A 23,241-nucleotide genomic window follows, 5' to 3' on the forward strand; every position below is an offset into this window, starting at 1 on the left:
CAAACATTACCATTTACCTCTCTTCTCTAAATCCAGAGCTGGCTTTGCCACTGCTGTCCTGCAGGGCCTTATAGCTGCTCCTAATGCTGTATAAATCCATCCTCCCAACCATAGCTTTGGGAATCTACCCAAATGTAATGACTGCAACAGTGAAACACGAAGAACATAGTACAATTGTTACACTTATGATAAATGTAGATGTTCGAGTGTATTCACTGTTGTAGTCTTGGTTACCCACCCTCCAGCCCCTTGTTTTTCTCTTACTGTACCTCCTTTATGCTTAAAAGCCTTTTTGGTGTTGCTTTTGTTTGGAGTTATATTTTTTGTGTTTTAGGTTATTAGCTCCCCATTTGGGAGGCACCTGACATCTGGGGCAAGAAAAACTGATGTAATGGTGTCGGCTGCATGTTTTATACCCCTGACGACCTGACGTCATGGAAGAAGGGACAGCAACCGACGCAGGACCCAAGACTTTGTTAATCAGGCAGACTGAGGGCAACCTGCCAGCAGATTTCCCAAATGTAATGACTGCAACAGTGAATACACTTGAACATCTACATTTATGGTAAGTGTACACAACTGTACTTTCAGAAACTAGTACCATCTCAAAAAAATAATTGTCTTAGTTATAACCATTTGTTCCTCCAGCATTTTTGGCAACACACTCTAGGGGGAATTTTAAAATCTGCCTGTTTGTTGCATTCCCAGGGCACATGTTCTCAGTTACCTCTGTTATTCATCTCACCTCCCGCATTTGCTGAATACCTGATGAAACATTCTCTGAAGTTTTCTTGGGATACAAAAATACCATTGCAAACACTTCCAAGCAAAAATCCTGAACCATCCGGACTTTGTTGCATACGTGGGAGTAATATTGATGTTTTTCCATTGTTCCTTTGTAAATTGCTTTTCAAGTGTCTTCTAACCTCCTCTGATTGATTCTTATAGTTGTTATTTTGAGATTTAGCTGCACAAATGCAGAAGTACATCAGTAGGGGACCAAATTTGATGCTAGAGCCATACCCAGAGCAAGCTTCCCCCTCTGTGCCATCAGTACCAAATGCATTGCGATGTTTTTGTTGGCTGGTCACCTCCTACTTGTCATATGCTGATCATGCACTTGACTTCATTTTTGTGCATGACCAATCTGAATTGAGGGTCAGAGCATATAAAAGATATAAGAAATGCATGATATAAACATTCTATGTGATATTGTCAGTTTTTCATTTCTTCCTCTCGTATGGTTTCAGATCTAAACCATCAGATCCGACTTGGCTGTTACTAAGCTCATGGCAACCAAACAAGCTGTTGGACACCTCCCTTTACCCACAGCGTACCTCTCCTTGTTACCTCAGATCTCATTTGCCGCTTTGCGAAGACGTGGTCTAACCATTAGCTCTTGGACTTTTCAGTTGATATTGTTAGATTTTTCAGACTTTTCTTGGGTTCTTTTTTTTGCTGTGTAGTAAGAGCATTTCCTATCCATTTTGTCTAAGATCCTTTTTTCCACAGTAACAGTTTTTAATTAGGTTACTTTTCCTTCCCTTTCCCTCCCTTATACCCTAGTGGCATCTACGGTACTATCGTCAGTAGCCCCTCACTTTCTTATACTCTTTACGCTTTAAATCAAATCTTTCTCCATCTTTAATTTTTCCCCTCGTACTTCTGTGTGCATATATGCATTGTGTGTGGCCTTTTCATTAGCTGTTTTTTGGTGCTCACGGCCTTCTCTGTTTTACTGTTGTCATAGCTGAGAAACAAGAAGCCCTTGGGCTTCAAGAAGTGCACCAAGTGCAGTCAGAAAATGCCTTACAATGACTTGCAGTCTCTTATTTGTGTACTACCTGGGCCCATATCATCTTCAGGAAGACTGCACTGTATGTCAATCCTTCAACTACCGGGCCCTGGTTGAACAGAAGAACGAACTTATTCTTAAGGAATTATTACCATCTTTCTTTAGTGAGGCCATTTCTGGTGGTCCCCTGAAATCTGCAGTAAAATCTAAGTTGGCTCAGTTGAGCCCAGCTTCTTATGCCTCTAAATCTGGTGGTAGAGGGAAGAAAGGACCTTCCTCAGCTCTGTCTGACCCTTTGGAACAGAGATCAAAATCTTCTAAATCCTCGGTCTGCATGACTTGTTCGGGGCCTTCAGCTCTGAATGATTCATCATCGGATCTGGCTCCTTCAGTGCTGAGCCTCTCTGATCCAGATAGGTCAGAGCTGCTGTGCTTGGATCTGATCTCCAGCCATTTCAGACCTATAGCTTCACTGCCAAGGACTCTGTACGCCCCTTCGTTAGATCCAGTGCTGTTGAGAATTCCATATCTCTTTCTATCTAGACCAAGATCTTCTTCGACTTCATCTTCTCATTCTACCAAAAGCCTTACAGAAGAGGATGTGGAACGGGTGGTACAGAAGATTTTATGGACACAGGGAATTACTCAGTCCCCCTCGGCTTCAACCCAAATGGTCTTAGTTAGGTTTGTCCAAGCCATCCACTCCCCCTTTCCTTCCTCCTCTGACTTCAGCTCAAGTCTTGGAGCCCTCTGATCCAATTCACCCAGAGATGACTAGTTCAGATCCGAAGGTTTATTTTTCATCAGGTCAGGCACTTGCTTGGAGCTCTTCTACTTTTTCAGAGCCGGAGAGCTCCCGGAAATGTAGCAAGCCTGGTGGTGGACCACGAGTGCAGTTGACACCAAAACTTTGAGCAGTATCTGCATCTTGGGACTTCCACTCAGGTGAACTCTGTACCAGATTCCACCCCGGGCCAGCTGTCTTCAAAGCTGGAAGGGACCTCTTCCCCACAAGTATAGCTTGTCAGAGATGGACTCCCTCTCCAGTCAGGAGCAGTCTACTTTCGGGACTCTGGAGAGAGCCATAGCTGCTTCTGTAAGTAGGAATTCACTTCCCCCCCTCGGATCCCCAGTGCCATTCCCCTCCCTGTGCATCACTTCTACCCAAGGCATTCCTCAAGGACAGTGGGAACTAAGGCCACAGGATACCCACCAGGGTACTCCTGCCTCTTCTGATACCTCCCCAGAGTACCCCACTGATGATGTCCCACGGAAGAGGACCTGCAAGAGGAAATGTCTGAACTCCACTGAGGAGTCAGTCACAGAAGACACTGACCTCAATGAGCGAGAAGGATCCCCACGGTCACCTCCTGAAGATGTTTCCTTTGGAGATATCTTGGAGATTTTAAAACACAGAGGTGGTTGGCAGTCCAGTAATCCTTCTCCTGAGGAGTCTGTGTACCTATCGGCCTTTGGTTCCAGACTGTCTACCTCCTGAGTCTCTTCGACCACCGATGAGCTCATAGAATTGATCTCTCGACGGGCATGGGAGAGCCCAGATTCCATTGAGCCAACTCCCCAGAGATCAAATAAGATTAATGTCCTTGGGGATGCATGCAGCAGTCATACAGCTGGGTTGTCCTGTCGTCAGGCAGCCCGATGAAAGTTAATAATTGTTTTAACCTGTGGGGAAACAAATACCTCATAAAGATTTCCCTCTTACTGTCTGCCTCCCTCTTACTTCAGCCCAGCAGCGGCCAGCCTGCTGTGCCTGCCTGCGCTTCCTTCAACCGCTTGAGCTTGGGCGCCGGAGCAGTTCAACAGAACAGTTTTTTGGTTCTGATTTTTTTGCGTACATTATCCTCCGGGATCACTCGACTAACCGCGAAAAAAAAAAGCAAGAATAAACCTCGCGCCTCATGATCGTTTCGGCGAAAAACCACGCTTAAACAAAAAAGTGTCTCGGTTTCGGCGGCGCGAAAACTGAACTGATCAAAGTACAGCTGACCTATCTCTACACAGAGGCCCCTGCTACAACTCTTGAACCAAACTCAGAAGTTTTATCACCACGGCGGCTGCCAATGACGATACAATACCAAGAGTTTATGCTGATCAGTTAACTAAAAAGCTAACCACTGATGAACCTCTTGAAAGAAATAGCACCAGCCAACAAAGCTTTTTGGACAGAAAGGGTTGGAGTAGATGCCATGGTGGTGGTGGCAGCTACTAAAAAGGAAATATTGGAAGAGAATTCCACTATCCATCCTCTGAATAAGGATTCCAGGATGATGAATAGATGTGGGAAGCGAGCCTTTTCTTCAGCAACCTTTATCTTGCAGTCGCTGAATCACCTTTCCCAATTTACTACGTTACAAAGGGATCTGATCAAGTAGCTGTCAGATACTCTTGAAGGAGCTGTAGCTGAGGGAGTTTAGGAGAAAGTGGCTTCCCAGCTGGCAACCATGCATTCTATAGTTAACACTTCATGAGGCTTATCTCTCATACAGCTGAAGGAACAAGTAGAGTAGTGGGTTCCAGCATATCATTGAGAATGCATAGCTGGATTTGCCTCTGTGACTTTGCAAAACCTTTTAAGTCTTCTTCATCAATGCTCCATTTGATGAAATGACCCTTTTTGGCCCCAAGGTTAAAGACGCACTATCCAGGTGTGAGAAGGAGGGTAAGACGCTTTCGGCCATTGGCATACATTTTAACTCCCCCTGCCCCAGACACCATACCCTAAAGGTCAGAGAGGGGGTGGCAAAATCCATCATCCATCCATGCTCAACACCTTTTCCCATTTTTTACACATTAGGGTCGGGGTGTCACTTCACAGTGACAATCATCTCAAGCCAAGGTTTACACTGCCGGGTGGCTAGCCCTGCCGCAGTAATTCATTTGCACCACTCATGCACACACACTGTCACCTACGGCCAGTTTAGAATGTCCAATCCGCCTACTGCATGTCTTTAGAATGTGGGAGGAAACCCACGTGACCACGAGGAGCACATGTAGACTCCACACATAAGGCTCCCCTAGCCGAGAATCTAACTGGCGAACCTCTTGCTGTGAGGCAACAATGCTAACCTCTGCACCACTGTGGCACCCTAAGGAGTGGCAAAATATGGTTCAGGAAATCACAGGGGTCTTACCAAGACACACGTGGAGAGAGTTCCCCCAGAGGTCGATGGGGGAACAGTTATGGAAGACACCGTCCACATGGCAGAGGAGGTCTGCAGAACCATGAGTCTAGAGAACCATTCTTTGGGAGACCTTTTCAGTGCTCCTGAACGGAAGCCTGATTGCTCGCCTCTCGAGGCAGTCGAGGGTCGACTATCCCTGCACTGGAGAGCCTGGCTAAAAAATAACTATTTATGGGTGCAGAAGATAATATCCAGAGGATACTCAATTCCATTCTTCCAAGACCCCCCTCCCAACAGAAAAATCCCAGATGTTCCACCTGGTGAAAGGGATCGGGCAGTTATTCAACTTCAGAAACTGCTGGATAGGAGAGTCATCCAAGAAATCCCCCCAGATCAGAGAAGATTCGAAACTTACTCGAGGTTCTTTTTAGTTACAAATAAAACAGGGGACTGGAGACCAGTTCTGGAACTCAGCAGATTAAAGATGTCGGTTCAACGTCACAAGTTCTGAATGGTCACAGTACAGTCCATACCTCCTTTCTTGGAATAGGATGACTGGATGTGCTCCATAGACCTTCAGCATGCATACTACTACATTGTGGTCCAGAAGATATTTACACTTCTGGCTGGGAGCCAGCCATTTCCAGTTCAGAGCACTGCCCTTTGGTCTCACCACAACCTCCAGAGTGTTCAAGTGCATGACAGTTGTAGCAGCTCACTTGAGATGACAAGGATTCTTCATGTTTCCCTACTTGGACGATTGGCTCACTTCTGCCCCAACCAGGCATCTACTTATTCGGGCAAGGGATTTGTTTATCCAACTTTGTACAGATCTAGCCATAACAGTAAATTACGAAAAATCACACTTGGAACCCATTCAAGCACTGCAGTTCATAGGAGCAATTTTGGATGCAAATCAGATCGTTGCAAGACTACCACAATCTAGAGTGCTCACCAGACGCAAACATTACTTATGAACAGGAGGATGGCCACCCGTCATGTCTTACGAGCTTTAGGCTTAATGGCAGCCGCTATAGTCTTGGTACCTCTGGCGAGATTCCACGTGACTACTACAGTGGCTTCTGGTGGCACAGTTGTCAATTGCCCATCAACCGATGTCTTATCAGATAATGATTACGGACACCTGCAGGATAGCTCTATCATGATCCGATCAGGTAACACAAGGTCAACCCTTTGTTCCCCCTCAACTCCAGGCCACTGTGACCATGGACGCTTCCCAAATAGGGTGGGGGACGCATTATCTGGGGAACACTGTTCAAGGCACATGGTATTCTGACAAGGCCAATTTACACACAAACATCCTAGAAATGAGCGCAGTGCTCCTAGCGTTGCAGGCCTTTCAGATTGCTCTTCCTCTGGAGACAGTGAAGATTCAGTCAGACAACATTTCAGTGGTCTGGTATATAAACATGCAAGAAGGAACCAGATCACACCCCCTGTATTGAGAAGCGTTCAAAGTGTGGCAGTGGGTGATGTCATCCAACCGCTTTCTGATAGCAGTGCACATTCTGGTAAAGTTCAGTGTGGTTGCAGACAAGTTAAGCAGATATATTCTCATGCCTCACAAGTGGTCCCTCAACCAGAAAGTAGAGGATGAAATTTTACGCAAATGATGCCAACTCTGCTGCGACCTCTTGCATCCCCCCCTGAAAACCAAATTCATCAGCTACTTTGCCCTGATTTCCCCCAACAGGGGAGTACCCCAAGGGATGCTGTCACATATGACTGGTCTCCCAGTCTCCTGTATGCCTTTCCCCCACCCTCCTCAATTTCCAAATTTCTCCAGAAAGAAAATGGGGTGAAAAGAACTGTAATCCTCATTGCTCCTTTTTGGCATCAACAAATTTGGTTCTCCTTTCTTTGGCCTCACCTTTGGGAACATATGTTCTGGAACTTACTCCAAACCTTCTGTCACATCTAACAGAATGATTCATCCCAATCTGTCCAACCTCAAGATGATGGCCTGGTTCCTCCAATTCCATTTATAGCCAGACAACCTATGCTCTCCTCCACAGTCAGTCATATTTTGATATCAACCCATAAGCAATCCACTCAAAAACTGTATAGAAGCAAATGGAGATACATAATCTGGTCTCAACAACATGATTTAGACCCTTACACTGCCCCTGTCCACTCTGTTATAGAATTCTTAGGTCATCTTTTTGAAAGTGGGGCAGTGGCCTCTACTGACAAAGTACAGTTAGCAGCTATCTCTGCGTTTCACACTGGGGATGATAATTTGTCTCTCTTTTCAAACAAGCGTCGTTATCAAGGGTTATGTGCAGCCTGAAAGCACCTGGATGCTGCTGCTGATGTCTCAACTGACAAAAAGTTTGATGGCCCTCTGTAAATCCTGAGGTGGGTAGAGTGAGATCCTGATCAAACATATTAGAGCAGACTCTTATATGACCTCTTCAGTATGGCTTAGGTGTGACAAACCACAGTATTTTGCAGCTTTTCCACCACAAAGAAGTCTAAACCTTTGAACTTAGTTGGCAAGAGGGTGTTTTCCTCCTTTAGAGTGGGCAGATCCCTCAGCTGTTTGTCTCACATGTCCAGATTTCAGCTCTCCTTATTGAATCAATTACCGGAAAAGCATTTGGCTGTCCATGACTGTGGATTTGAGGAGGAGGTATCGGGTACCCTATCAATGATTTCTGCTGCGGGTTACAACATGTCCTACTAAAACTTGAATGTGCTCACAGTGTGGCTAAGACTGCAGACTGTAGTATGAGCCTTTTGTAGGATAACACGGCTTATTCTTACCTCCTCAGTAGGGGCAGCACAGACAGCCCATTCTGGATTCCCCTTCTGAGGTAGGCCTTCTTTGTTCAGTCATGCAGGTATATGGCTAACAAGTTCCAGAAGAGGAAGCATACCTTATTGCTGTAAACAGCCTGCTTGGTGCCATCAATTAAAGAGACTCTGATTAACCCCAAATACAGTTCAGCTGTCCTAGTAGGATTTTCCTGACCTTTACTCGGTTGCCTGCTACAGCAAAAGTCATGGTTCTCAGAGAGCTTACAAAGCATCAAAGGGATCTCATTGTTGAAAGGTATCAGTCAGGAGAAGGGTACAAAAGAAATTCCACAGCATTGGATGTACCATGGACCACATTGAAGATGGTCTTCAAAAAGTGGAGAAAATATGGGACAACAGTGACGTTGCAAAGAACTGGACATCTCTCCAAAATTGATGAAAAGACCAGACGAAAACTGGTCAGGGAAGCTGCCAAGAGACCTAAAGCAACACTGAAGGAGCTGCAGGAATTTTCTGGCAAGCACTGGTTATGTACTGCATGAGACAACGATCTCCCATATTCTCCATATGTCTGGGCTATGGGGTAGGGTTGCAAGATGGAAGCCTTTTCTTACACAGAAAAACATCCAGGCCTGTCTAAAATTTGCAAAACAGTACATCGTCTCCCAAAAGCATGTGGGAAAATGTGTTATGGTCTGATGAGACCAAGGTTGAACTTTTTAGCCACAATTCCAAAAGGTACGTTTGGCGCAAAAACAACAATTTGCATACCAAAAGAACACCATCCCCACAGTGAAGCATGGTGGTGGCAGTATCAATGAAGAGGAATTTCACCTTTAAACATGACAATGATCCCAAGCATACATCCAAATCAACAAAAGAATGGCTTCACCAGGAGAAAATTAAAGTTTTGAATGGCCCAGCCAGCGCCAGGACCTAAATCCAATAGAAAATTTGTGGGGTGACCTGAAGAGGGCTGTGCACAAGAGATACCCTCGCAATCTGATGGATTTGGAGCGCTTTTGCAAGGAAGAGTGGGCAAATATTGCCAAGTCAAGATGTGCCATGCTGATAGACTCCTATCCAAAACGACTGAATGTTGTAATTAAATCAAAAGGTGCTTCAACAAATTATTAGTTTAAGGGTGCACACACTTGTGCAACCAGCTTATTGTACATTTTTTATTTTTTATATTTTTCCCCTAACAGATTTGTTTGTTTTTCAATTAAATTGTGCAGGTTATAGGTCACATTAAAGGTGGAAAAAGTTTTGAAATGATTTATTGTGGTCTCATTTTTTTATATCACAACAATCTGGCATTTTAACAGGTGTGCATAAACTTTTTATATCCACTGTCCCTCTCTTGATGGTTTCTGACCTCCAGTTCATCATACAATATGTGAACAAGCAGGGAGATGAGAGATCATGTTGATCTGGCAGTGAGACATAGATGGATGTGTAACTTTCAGTCATTCACAACTTAGTATAGCTGAATGTTGTTGTTGTCTTTCGGCTTTTCCCGGTTAGGGGTTGCCACACCGGAACTCCGGTCCGCTAATGATTGGCAGTAGATTTTCATGAACACCGAGGTGCCAGCTCGACGTTCAACCTTCAACGAAGGCACGCCCATTTACACATGTCTTTCGAATGTCCACCCAACCGCGGGGAGTACATGCAGTCTCCTCACAAAAGGCACTCCCCGCACTCCAGCCGAGAATCAAAGGAGAGACCCTCTTACTGTGAATATACTGGCTAATTTCCTGAGCTATTTCCTCAGTAGTCCGTTGGAGTATTTTCTAGTAGGGTTCTTCTTTTGAGTGGGGCATCTTGTTTATTCACCCATTTGCCACTTAGAAAAATGTGGTTCTCGCAGTTTTGTTCTCATAACATCTGTGCAAGGGAGAGCTGGCAGTGTACGTGTTCATCTTGCTTTGACAAAATATAACTCCTGTATGCATTTACTTTATTCCCACTGGTTATCTACCATATTGCAGAATTCAGAGTTGGAAGACAAAAGTTTGCCCTTTTACTCATTGGTGGCTGACAAGGTTGCGGCTTCAGGCTTTTTAGTTAATAAGTGGAAATTAGCCCCCCCCCTCGTACCCACCCACCAGCCAGCTCCATGACACGGTCATGGTGTAGCTGACTGCTACTTTTATTTTCAATTAATTACCTGCTAGAGTGTAAGAGGTGATTGAAATTGCCAGGGAGCCTTCCTTCTGGCATCCATACTTCAGCTAGAAGAGCTTCTCCGTATGGGCAGAGATTATCCCCAGTTGCTTCAATCATTCATCATACAGGTGTTTCTGACTCGTCTGAGATGTGTATAATTTGGGCAGTACCTGTTCCACAGACATGATGCATGATTTAAGCTGTGGATAATGTTGATTCACACCATTTTTCCCAATCATTTTGACCTGGAGTTTGAATCCAGATGTCAGCCTTATGTGGTACTTCATTGGTTCAGGCCACAGTTATGCTCATGCATCTCTGGGAGTTTATTGCTTGGGGTGTACATAATTATAGACCCACTAATGTCAGGTGTAGTAGATGTCTTTTTTTAGCATCAGTCTTTGAGGTTGGTATTATCTCTTTATGGTCTAAACGGCCTTTTTATCTAGTAGTTGCAATCCCTTGTTTGCCAGGGATGTGCATATATTTATATATCCTTGTGCACTGTTGATGTCCTTCATTGTTTTAGATTGATTTGCAGGAATATGCTCACTGAATGGAGAAAAATTGGAATGCTCATGGGATAGTATGCTCCCCTTTTATGACACATCTCCCATTGAAGGTGTTCCTGAGAGAGCTGCCCAAGTTGAGAGAAGGAATCACTGTCTGAGTTTTAAAAGAAGGTTCTCTCTCAGATTATCTAATACTGTATAAATATATGTTATTTCTTAGGGTATGGTAGGTCTTCAAAACGTTGTGCATTTATAGAGGAAGAGATCCTGACTGTGGTATCAGTCAGCAAGTTTGGTGATGGCACTTGTAATCAGCCAGCCATTTGGGGAGGAAAGGATTTAATTTCATAAGGATTGTCATCTGTCCCTGGGGGAGGGGGGTCTGTTGATTTGCATTAGTGTGCCATTTGGGTGTGGGCTTGGGAGGCATAGTAGACATTTTACATTTGCAGGTGTATGAATAGCATGCTATCTTCATTGCATTTTGGCTGTTCATTTGCAATAGGGAAAACTAAGCAATTTCACAATGACTGCGAACATCTTTGTGGGACATGCTGCAGGAGTTGTAAGTCAAGAGACCTCTTGACTTCTTACCCCAAAACGGAGGAAACCATATCTCAATAAACATTCCCCACCACATCATTGCAGTGAGTTGGCCAAGGCTGGGGATTGCTGGTGTAATGGGTATCTCAAAATGACAGCCAGATTCCTAGTACTAAAACATGTATTGGTAAGCAGGAGTGCTGTCAGTCCTTCTGCCCCTTGTACCTGAACATTTCATAGTACAGGTTTATTATAAACGTGTGTATTTGTGTTCCTTTTTTGTTTTTGTTTACCCATTTGCTCTCTGTCTAAGTAGAGTTTTTTGGCCTTTGAAAAAAAAAAAAACAGTTGAACTGATAATGGTATGAGCTTCCTTTCATAGTAGTAGACCTTTCGACTGTTTGCTTCCATGAACATAGGCATGTTGAGGTGGAGCTTCTGGAACCCTTTGGACTTCTGTCAACCAGGTTGTTCAAGTATTCCAGGAATTGGTGGATAATTGAAAGTCTGATAACTTATTGCTGCATTTGGAACTTTTTGCATGTTTCACTGTATGTAATAGAGAAGTGAGACTGATTGGTGCTACTGAGCTTCATCCTGTAAGTCTTTATTAGATAAAATGCCTTTCTGCTTTTATACATTATAACTTTGAGCACATCACTTAACCAGGCAGCACTTTCAAACCATCTGCAAAACATAGACCTTTATATCTAGTGTGTTTAATTAAGTACTTTAGAATAACATTTGCTTGTATGTCAGAATAGATGGACTTAATTTTTTTTCTTTTTTCTTTCAGGGAGGTGGTCTGAAACTGGATGGGAGAAAGTTAAAAATAGATATAGCTGTGACTCGAGAGGAGGCTGTAAACCTGCGGAACAAAACAAAGGCTAAAAAGTCAACAGGAAGTAGGAACTTGTACCTGGCTCGAGAGGGCTGTAAGTATGTTATTCTCTTTCTCAAGTTGCTGCAAAACAAGAATGGGCAAATCTGAGTATGCAGACAGGTTACTTTTATTTTCTCCCATTCCTGGGCAGTTTATCTGGCTGCCTGTGTTATAGCATACGGTTGACTTATCAGCAGTGTACTGATGCTGCATTGTCCTGTAAAGTACCTTTGTAGCTTGCCTTTCTTTATCTTTGTAAGTGTAAGGGGGTCCCATTTTTCTTGTACTGAACTGTCTGTTATCAAAGATATTCCTTGACAGATTCTTTATTGGGCATATCACAGGCCTCTGAAACTGAGCCCTATGGTGGTTCAGTAACTGGTGTTCAAACAGGCACCAAGACGTCAAGCTGGAGTCCAAACTGTCTTTTCTCACAGTTATACTAGGGCTACTTCAGGCAGTCAGTCTTAGAGCCTTTACTTTTCAGCATTTTTATAAAAGACCGTCAGGTAGCCTGTACATGGCTTACAGGTACAGTATGCAGACTACTTGAAGTTCATCTGTACAGCAGGAAATTTTAACTCATGGCAAACAAAAACTTGAAAATCATTTTTCTCCATTGAATCCTGGCTTTCAACTCTTGTTAAATTCCCCAAATAGACCAAGTTACTCCTCTTCACTCCCAGATCACACAGTGGTACTAAACTAGACCTACCAATTACTTCCCTAAACAACTTTCAAATTCAATAAGTTACACACCAAATTTCTTAGGGTCACAATATATAATATTCTAAAATTTGACTTACCCATACAAGTAGTAGTAATAAAGGCATCATAAACTTGGAGCCTAATACCTCATACATAAATTTCTCACAGAAGAGAGCAGAAAAACTACAACCTATGCCTACCCACTTCCAACCCTAATTTTTACTCCTCACCCATACTCTGTAATCTGCTCTGCATTGTGACTACTAAATGACAGCAATGCTACAGTTACAATTTCAAAATCCTTACTAAGGATGCATAATACTAACAAGTTAGAAGTCGAAGCCCTCTGTGGCAACCACATCTCCAAAATACGGAACTTGCTTCCTCTAATCGTAAGGCTCAGTGACGACCCTTTCTCATTCAAAACACAACTCGACAGTTATCTAACACTCTCATAGCTATATTCTTGTAATGCATCAGGATAATCCAAATATTTCACCCTCTCTTTACTTACCATCTCTGAACTTATCACCTGCCCCATCAATACATAGGTATGTCAGGATAATCAGGAGTGTCCTGTATAAATCAATTGTCCATAATAAAAATAATTTTAATAATTCTATCTTCCTATTCTTATTAACTTAAATTCTGCTGGAATTAATTATACTCACTTTAAATACACTTTCTAACGCTCCTTACAACACTACTGGCATTCTTTAGAAACTAGTGTCGCTTTTATATTCTGCTGTTCCCCATTCTGTACTCTTTTTTTGCTGAGATGGTCAATAGTTAAATATGATTGCAATGTGTAAGTTACCATCAACGAGTGCTACAGATGTATGTGCTTATTTTATGAATCTGCTTCATGTATTATTTTAAGTTTCTGTTTTGGTGACTCTGTTTCTTGTATTATTGTAATGCTGGAGCTTTTCTCTCTGGGCCTCCACTGGTTCTGTGCCCAGGCAAACTGTTCTGGTAAACCAATACAGATACTTAAATATTTACTCCACCAGTCACATTCTGTCACTTGTTCCTATAACAACCCATGTTCAGAAACATACATCCACCGGTACCAGCCCACCAGTCCATTTTTGCTACAATTCAAGTCTTAATTCTTTCAGTGGTAGAGTCGTGCTTTCTTGCATACAGTTTTATTTTGCTGTTATATAATTTCTATTGCTAAAACATGTTCAGTACTGTACAAAGTAGAAGATTCATCTTATGTACAAGTTCTTGTCAATAGGTCTATTGTAATTTTAGTTTCACTGTATATTACTATAATTGTATTTAGAGCTTTTCTCCTCGGGTCTCCACTAAACATGGGCCCCTGGCTCAGTTGGGCCAACCTGGTTAACAAATGACAATAAATAAATAAATAAAATTAATTAATTAAATGTATATATGGATTTTAGACTACTAAGCAAGACCTGTACAAGTATGACCTGATGTCCTTCAAGAATGCAACTGCAGTCCTTACATATGGGTTGTCCTGCCTCAGGCAGCCCTTCGGTCGGCCGGATTCCAAAGTCTGGGTCCGGCGTCGGCTGTTGTCGCCTCTTCCCCGACGTCAGAGCGGCTGGGGTATAAAAGCATCAGCCGACGCCATCTTCTTCAGTCTTTCTTGCCGCGCGGTGCCCGAAGCAGAAGCAGTTCGCAAGTGCCGGTCGGCCAGCTCCTGTGTTTTCAGTTACCGAAGTCATCAAAAAGCTAAGTACCCCGTTGGGGAACCTTTTCTTGCCTCAGCCGATGTCAGATAAAACTGCAAAAGTTAGTTTGTCTTGTGGTAAACAAATACCTCATAAGGACTTCCATTCTTACTGCCTGCCCTGCCTTGGCCCGGACCATGACGTCTCGGCCTGTGCTGCCTGTGCTTGCTTCAATAGGCGCACACTCAGGCGCCGGGCAGAATTTGCTGAAGAATTTTTTTTGGAGAAAATTACTCCTATATCATGCCGTTGGAACAACCGACATCACATATTTCCAAAAAACGGAAGGACCGGGACCGACATTTTCGGCCCACGACTTCCACCGACACCACGCCAAAACCTACCGCGAGTGCATCGGTCTCTTCGGAGGCGGTAATTCAACCGCTCCAGACCGATGACACCGCTTTACCGCACACTTCGGTCCCGGAGGCTACCCCGGTGCCGGTTGTTGATTTTCCTCCTGAAACCGAAGCCCAAGATTTGCCTGACACCATATCGGTGGACAAAGTTACTCCTGCACATGGGGCAGCTAGGCCTCCAGTGTCTATGTCCATCAAGGCCTACACACGTGCTAAGGCTGCCAGCCAGGCTAAGTCTCACCCTCCTAAATCTTTTTCCCAGGGTCCCTCTTCTGATAAACAGATCATGACTTTAGCTGCAGATCTAATTTCTTTAATCAGAGGCTCTCAGGCTCATCCAGACAGAGGTTCTCAGCTGCCTGCAGACAAAAGGCCTAGGGTTGAGCAGACAGATACCCTTTCCTCAGATGAAGCCTCTGGTGACTCAGGCCATTCAGATTCCCAGGAAGAATCCTTCCAGGCCTACGAGGACTCGGATGCTGATGAATCTATTCCCTCTGCCTACCCCCCTGAGGATATTTCTTTTGGGGAAATCCTCCACTCCACGAGAGAGCATTTTCAGTGGCAGGGCCAGGATTTCTCCGACTCCAGGAAAAGGCTTCGTACTTTCCTTAAGTTACCCCAGCACAGGCCTTTCTATTCCACCAGTGTTAGATGTATTGGATGATGTGCACTCAGACTCGAGTGCTACTCTTGATTCTCTCCCTCCTGCTCCCGTCAAGCCAGACAGATATTACAGGGTTCCTGAAACTCATAAACATCTCTTTATGGCCCATTCTGTTGATCTAGAAACTATTTCCCAGGGGCCCAAAGGAGTGGCCACTTCCACGGCCAAAAATCCTTTGCCCGCAGACAGGGACTCTAGGTCCCTGGAGAGGTGGGGCAAAAAAGTTTATACCTCAACCACCCTTGCCATGAGGGCACTTAACTGTCTTTTTCATATGTTTCAGTATCAGGATTTCTTGATGGATGATTTGCAGAAAAAGTTAGCCTCTCCTGAGCCTTTAGATAGAAAGGCCTTGCAGGATTTGGTTCATAATACTCAGCAGGTTAGCAATCATTTTCTTCAGTGTGGTTATGATGCATTGGAAGCTTCATGTAGGGCAGCTATGACAGGGGCCGTCATACGTAGACATGCTTGGTTGAAAGAACAGGCATTGCCAGACCATGTTAAAGTAAAGCTTCTAGATGCACCTCTGGAGAAACACAAGCTATTTGGTGCTAATGCTCAGGATGTGTTGAAATCAATTGAGGAAAAGGCTAAATCAGTACAAACAGTCAAAGATTTCCTCCAGGTTCAGCCACCAAGGTTCAGCAGGAATTGGCCTTCGAAGACCATAAACAAAGATATAGGGGACTTGCAGACATTGGACCCAACCCAGTTTGGCTTTGTCAAGGGAAGATCATGCCTTTTGAACTTGGTCGACTTCTTCGAAACAGTCACCAAGGCCGTTGATGAGGGAAAGGCAGTCCATACAGCCTACCTTGACCTTGCAAAGGCTTTCGACACAATACCCCACTCGGGTATTGTAGAAAAACTTACCAGCTTAAATGTAAACCCATATGTCACAAGATGGGTTGCAAACTGGCTTAAGGACAGAACCCACAGGGTTAGAGTTGCTGGCTGTGTCAGACTCCAAGCCGGTCACAAGTGGTGTCCCACAGGGCTCGGTCCTTGGCCCCTATTGTTTGGCATCTACTTCTCAGAAGTACAGGCCAACATGGGAGGACTTTGGCTGACAAAGTTTGCAGATGACTGCAAACTGAGCCATAGTGGAAAGTGCATCGGACACGGATATCCTTCAGAAGGGACTCACGGAAACAGATAGCTGGTGCCAGAGCCATGGCCTGAAGTTAAACGCCAAAAAGTATAGTCATACACTTCGGGAAAAACAAGGTAACCCCAAGCTACCATTTAGGTGGCAATCCACTAAGCACAGAAGAGGTTATCAGGGACCTGGGGACCCAGGTTGACAGTGGCCTTTCTTTTGACACTCACGTTGCTAAAGTGGTTAGAAAGACCTTCTACATTGCCCACCTGATCATGAAGGGATTCACATCCAGATCTAGTGAGGTCATTGTTCCCCTGTATTCTTCACTTATCAGACCAATGATCAGTACAATGCCCCATTCGGGATGTATCGCACCCGACATCTGCAGCAATTGGAGAAACCCCAAAAGTTCCTCACCAAAGGATAAAGGGACTCCAAAATCTGTCATATGCTGCCAGATTGAAGAAACTCCAGCTCTATTCAGTCGCATACCGCCTGCTCAGAGGTGACATGTGCCTGACATACAAGGCCATGTCCAACCCGAATTAATGGACATGCTCCACCTCAAAAAATCCAAATCCACCAAAACCACTAGAGCAAGCGACTTAAACCTTAGCACGGATATAAATAGGACGTGCTGGAGGGATAGATTTATCACTCAGAGACTCCCTATGCTGTGGAATAAAATCCCGGTCCATGTGAGGCAGAGCACCTCGCTGACTCTGTTCAAGAGAAATCTAGACCTGTGGATGGGAGATCGTAGGTTTACCCCGGGAATCATCTCTGTGTCACTGCTGGACAGAGGCACAACAAACTAATGGGCACAGTAGTTTTTCATTAAGGGGTGGCGTAAGCCACAAAAATTTGGGCTAGGCTTATAAATGCCTTAGGGCAGATAGCCTAGTTTAAACCTATGAACCTATGAACCTAACAATTGGTCCTTTCCAGACCCTGACAAGTTCCAAAGGGGAAAAAACAGGCGTGCTCGAGGTAGAGGGCAATACCGAGGCTCCTACAGGGGCCGCCAATGGCAACCGACTAATCAGAGAAGTGGCGCAGGGACTTCTACTGCTCCACAGGGACAGTCACAATGACTTGACTTTGACACCGCCGACCAAGGCTCAAAGAGAAGCACCTTTAGGCGGAAAATTATCCTTATTTTCAAAAAATTGGCACGTTTTAACAAAGGACAAATGGATTCTGGACATAATAGACAAAGGTTACAGGTTCCACTTCCATACCTTACCAACAAGACAAGACATGCCAAACCTGCCACAAAATCAAAGAGCAGAGGCACTCATACAAGTTTCAAAATTGCTACAAATCAAAGCAATAGAAAAGGTTCCTCCTCAGGAACAAGGCCAGGGATTCTACTCAAGACTGTTCCTTGTTCCAAGAAAAGAAAAGCAATGGAGACCTATACTGGACTTGTCCGCTCTGAACACTTTTCTCATTGTGCCAAAATTCAAAATGCTGACGTTACAGCAACTTCTTCCCATGCTGGGCAAGGGGTCTTGGCTGGTTACTGTGGACCTCAAGGAGGCATACCTGCATGTCCCAATCAGACACAGTTGCAGAAGATACCTCAGATTTCTTGCAGGGTCAGAGCATTATCAATTCTTAGCATTGCCTTTTGGCTTATGTACTGCACCCAGAGTATTCACGAAATGCCTGGCATCAGTAATTGCACACTGCAGACTCCAGGGGGATACAAATATACCCTTACCTGGACGACTGCCTTATACAAGCGGACAGCAAGCAAGCCTTGATAAGAAACTTGAACTATGTCATTCACTTACTACAGGCTTTGGGATACACAGTCAACATTCAAAAATCAAGACTACTGCCATCCCAACAAATAATTTTTCTAGGAGCCAAACTGGACACAAACGCACAAATGGCTTTCCTCACAGAAGAAAAACAAGAACTACCACCAGATTACTTCAAAAGCCTAGCAAAGCACACCCAGATGACTGCAAGGAAAATCCTGCAGGCCCTGGGTTTCATGGCATCTTGCATTCTTCTGATTCCACTGGCAAGACTACACATGAGAAAACTACAATGGTACCTAAAAAGTTTATGGTCTCAACACAGCCACAACTTAGAAGCAATCATTCCACTCATTCCATGTCTACAAAAGGAATTTTTGTGGTGGGCACAAGCAAGCCAGCTAAACAAAGGCATGTCTTTCAACAAACCTCAATCAAACCAAACCATTACAACAGACGCCTCAGACCATGGATGGGGGGCGCACATAGAGGGCAGATGCATTCAAGGGCAATGGGCCCCCCGGGAAGTGCATCTACACATCAGTCAAAAAGAGATGTTGACAGTGATTCATGCAATCGAGGCCTTCGGAAAATTTCTTCAGCAAGGTCAACTGCTAATAAAGACAGACAACACCACTGTTATGTGGTACATAAACAAACAGGGAGGCACTCATTCTTACCCCCTCTGCAGGCTAGCAATGACTCTTTGGGAAAAGTCCCTGAAACTGAACATACAGTTGCAATCCCAGTTTGTTCCAGGCAAGGACAATGTTCTGGCGGACAGTCTAAGCAGAAACATCTTGGATCCGCACGAATGGATGTTGCATCCAGACATTTTTTCACAAATAACTCCTGCATGGGGGAGGCCGGACATAGACCTCTTTGTCTCACACCTCAATCATCATCTGAAGACGTTCTGCTTGAGGACACACCATCCTCAAGCCTGGAGAATGGATGCTCTTTCCTTCAGCTGGAACTCTCTAACAATCTATGCATTCCCACCTCTACCATTAATGACCAAGGTGTTACTGAAGATCAAAGCAGAACAACCGAAAGGCATTTTGATAGCTCCAGACTGGCCAAGACAGCACTGGTATCCATTACTAAGGAGCATAACTCGCACCAAGCCGTGGCCCCTGCCTCAATGGCCTCTGCTTCTGACTCCGCACAATTACGGGGACGGTTCATCCCAACCTGCAGCTGACAGCTTGGAGGGTTCCATGACTTCTCCCCATATCTCTCTCTCTAAGAAAGTTCAAGAGATCTTACCGGAAGCACGCAGACCTTCCACCAGAAAAACTTATTCAGCCAAATGGAAGAGATTCAGCATCTGGAATGCCAACAAGGGTCAGGATGCATCAGTAATGAGCATCCCACAGATACTAGAATACTTGGCAGAAATGCTACATAATGGCCTTTCATATTCTTCCATAAAAATACACGCTTCAGCAATTTCAGCAAAATACAACAGTGATCCACCTGTGTTTTCACATCCTTTGCTAAGACAGTTTCTAAGAGGGATAAAGAATATCAAACCTCCCAGAAAACCACCAGTGCCTGCATGGCACCTCAACTTCGTGTTGGAAAAATTAACTCTTCCTCCTTTTGAGCCAGCAGCTACTTCAGCATTGCAATTTCTTTCCTGGAAAACAGTTTTCCTGTTGGCAATTACCTCAGCAAGAAGAGTCTCGGAGATACAGGCCCTCATGGCAGTACCTCCATTTCTCATTTTTCATCAGGACAGAGTTTCTTTAAGAACCAATCATTCATTCATGCCAAAAGTGATATCCAGGGTGTCTCTAAATCAAGTAATTCACCTGCCTACCTTCTTTCCCAATCCTCAAAATAAAGGAAAAAAGCTGCTGCACATGTAGTACATACACAGAACAAGACGCTTGCCCAACATAAAAGGCCAACTTGCCATATATTTCCCATTCACTAGAACAGGTAATCGGGTGTCTGATATCGCATTAACTTTTTAGGTATTGATATTGACTGTAAAGGATTTAGTCCTGGATATTAGCTTACAACAGCCACATAAAGTACTTCCCACTAATCTTTTTACTGCTGTACCAGTTGAATTTCTGTGTCCTTTTTTATAAGCAGAAAGGCAGTTTCCAAACAAACCAAATGACAAAATATGCAGCTGGCAGCTCTTAAATATCACTGATGAAATCCCAGCATTAAAAAGTAGTAATCAGCCTAGGCATAACTGAAATATGCTTATGAAGATTTGAGCCTCAACATTGAAGTCCATATCTGTTGCTTCTCTGGAAAAGGTCATATTCATTAGAATTCTGAACAAAATGTCTTTATTTATCTAAATTGCTATTCCAAACTTTCAGCAGTCATTTCAGATGTCACGCCCACGATTAACTGAGAGATAGAAAAAATGGTATATAGTAAATTTATTGCAGGTGATTGCTGTAACCAATATCAGGCCACACTAATTCCACCAGAGCTATAGCCACCTCCACAGTACCTAAATAGGGGGACTTGTACTGCCTTTTCATTTGATATAAAATCAATATCTTTGATTCTTAGGTTCATAGGTTCATACTAGGCTATCCCTAGGACATTCTAGAAGTGCTACATGGAGCTCGTGCAGCATGTCCATTTTCCAAAGACTACAACCTGCCTTTATACTCCAGATCCCGAGCAGGCTTTGCTTTGGCAGAGCTAGTCCTGCAGGGCATCTGTTTTAGCCCTTGATCCTCTTAGGTGTCTGGTAAGGTACATCCCAAAGGGCATTGTACTAATTATTGAGGAGATGATGAGAGAAGAGGCACGGCGACCTCCCTGATCTAGATGTGAATCCCTTCATGTTTCTACCCACTTTATTGCGTGGTTGTCTATCAACTTAGGTCCCAGGTCCCTAATTACTTCTTCCGTTCTATGGATTACCACCTATGTAATTTGTGGGCACTTTGTTTTTGAAGGGGATGACTATACACTTTTTGGAGTTTACCTACCATGGCTGTGCACCAGTTGTCCGATGTCCAGAATGCAACTGCAGTCATAACATATGGGTTGTCCTCCCTCCAGCCCTCGGTTGGCCTGATTCAAAGTCTGGGTCCGGGTCAGCTCTATAGTCTTTCATCAAAACAGCTGGGGACCTTTTCTTGCCTCAGCCGATGTATTACTGTAAATAATTGTTTGTCTTGTGGTAAACAAATACCTCATAAGGATTTCCAGTCTTACTGCCTCCCTTGCCTTGGAGGGCACCTGGCATCTGGGCTCGCAAGAAACACTGAAAAAGAAGTGCCCCGGCTGATGCTGTTATACCCCAGCCGAAGACACCCGTCCGGGAGGCCAGGCGCCAGTTATTGATTTTCCTCCGGATACTGAAACCGAGGAAATGCCGAGACCATTGCTGTTGATAAGGACACTCCCATATGGAAGGCCTCCCATGTCCATGTCTATCAAGGCCTACATGCTAAGGCAGCCAGCAAGCAGCCTACTCCTGAAACTCAAATCATGTCTATGGCAGATTTAATTTCCTGATCAGAGGTTGAAGAGCCCTTCCAGACCTATGGATGAGATCATCAGATGACTCCATCCCCTCGGCCCTCCCTCCTGAGGATATTTCTTTGGGGAAGTTCTGAATTTCCATGAGGAGCATTTTAAGTGGCAAGGCCAGGAATATTCATATTCCGAAAAAGCCGAGCCAGCCTAAAAAAAAAGCCCCAACACAGGCCCTTAGCTATACCTCCTGTGCTTGATGTTTTGGATGATTTATACTCTGACTCCAGTGTTACCCTGATACTCTTCCTCCTGCTCCTGTTCCCAGAAACCCATTCTCAATTTCCCAGCCAAAAAGGGTTTCCTACACCACCTCAAAACCCTTTGCCTTCCGACAGAAAAGCAAGGTCATAGAAGAAAGGAAGAAGGTATGACCTCCACTACTTTATCTATGAGAGCTCTCAATTGTCTTTTCCTGTTAGATGATTTACAGAAAGATTGGCCTCTCCTGAACCTTTAGATAGGAAGTCTTTGCAGGCACTTTCTATAGTGTGGATATGATGCATTGGAGGCTTCATGTAGATCATGTTAAGGCAAAAACTTGATGCACCCTTGGAAAAGAGAGCTTTTGGTGCTAATGCCAAAGATGTGTTAAAGTCCATTGAGGAAAAAGCCAAGTCAGTTCAGAGACCATGGTTACAGGTTCCATTTTCATACCTTGCCAAGAAAAAAAAGGCATGCAAAACCTTCCACAAAATCAGAGTGCAGAGCTATCAATAAAAAAATTTCTGCTTGCTCAGATCAAAAAGCAATAGAAAGTTCCACAACAAGAACAAGGTCAGGGTTTTATGCAAGACTGTTCCTTGTTCCAAGAAAAGAAACTCAATGGAGACCAATACTGGACTTGTCCACTTTAAACACTTTTCTCATAGTACCAAAGTTCAAAATGCTGACTCTACAGCAACTCTTTCCCATGCTGGGCAAGGGGTCTTGGCTGATTACTCTGGACCTCAAGGAGGCATACCTGCATGTCCCTATCAGACACAGTTGCAGAAGATACCTCAGATTTCTTTGCAGGCCAGAGCATTATCAATTCTTAGTATTGCCATTTGGCTTATTCATTGGGCTCCAGGGGATTCAAACATCCCACATTACCTGCTGGATTGCCTCATACAATGGGACGGACAACAAACCTTGACGAAAAAAAACTTACACTTCAGCGACTTACTGAGGATACTGGGTCGAGTCACCTTTCAAAAGTCAAGACTTTAAGCCATCCCCAAACCTTCTCTTCTTAGGAGCCAGACTACACCCTCTCTCAAATGGCTTACCACCTGACAGACAACAAAAAGAAGTTAACCCATTACTTCAAAAGTTTAGCAAAGCTCACCCAGATGACTGCAAGGAGTTTCCTACAGGCCCTGGGTTACATGGCATCCTGCATTCTCCTGGTTCCACTAGCAAGACTACACATGAGAAAGCTTCAATGGTACTTAAAAAGCTTATGGTCTCAACACAGCAACAACCTAGAAGCAACTATTCCACTCATTCCATGTCTTCAAAAGGAATTTCTATGGTGGGCCACAGTAAGCCAGTCAAACACAGGTATGTAGTTCAGAAAACCTCAGATAACACA

At 44.1% G+C, this 23,241-nt stretch overlaps 1 protein-coding gene across 1 annotated transcript in view; it reads left to right on the forward strand.

Moving 5' to 3' along the window:
* RBM28 (RNA binding motif protein 28) overlaps positions 1 to 23,241 on the forward strand; it is a 1,154,212-nt gene that overhangs the window by 694,562 nt on the left and 436,409 nt on the right. Inside the window, exon 12 of the mRNA XM_044088621.1 lies at positions 11,743 to 11,881. Coding sequence (XP_043944556.1) covers positions 11,743 to 11,881 — 139 coding nt within the window. The remainder of the gene's footprint in view (positions 1 to 11,742; positions 11,882 to 23,241) is intronic.

This window comes from Protopterus annectens, chromosome 11.part0 (assembly GCF_019279795.1).
Source record: "Protopterus annectens isolate FY-2018-M chromosome 11.part0, PAN1.0, whole genome shotgun sequence".
NCBI lineage: Eukaryota > Metazoa > Chordata > Ceratodontiformes > Protopteridae > Protopterus > Protopterus annectens.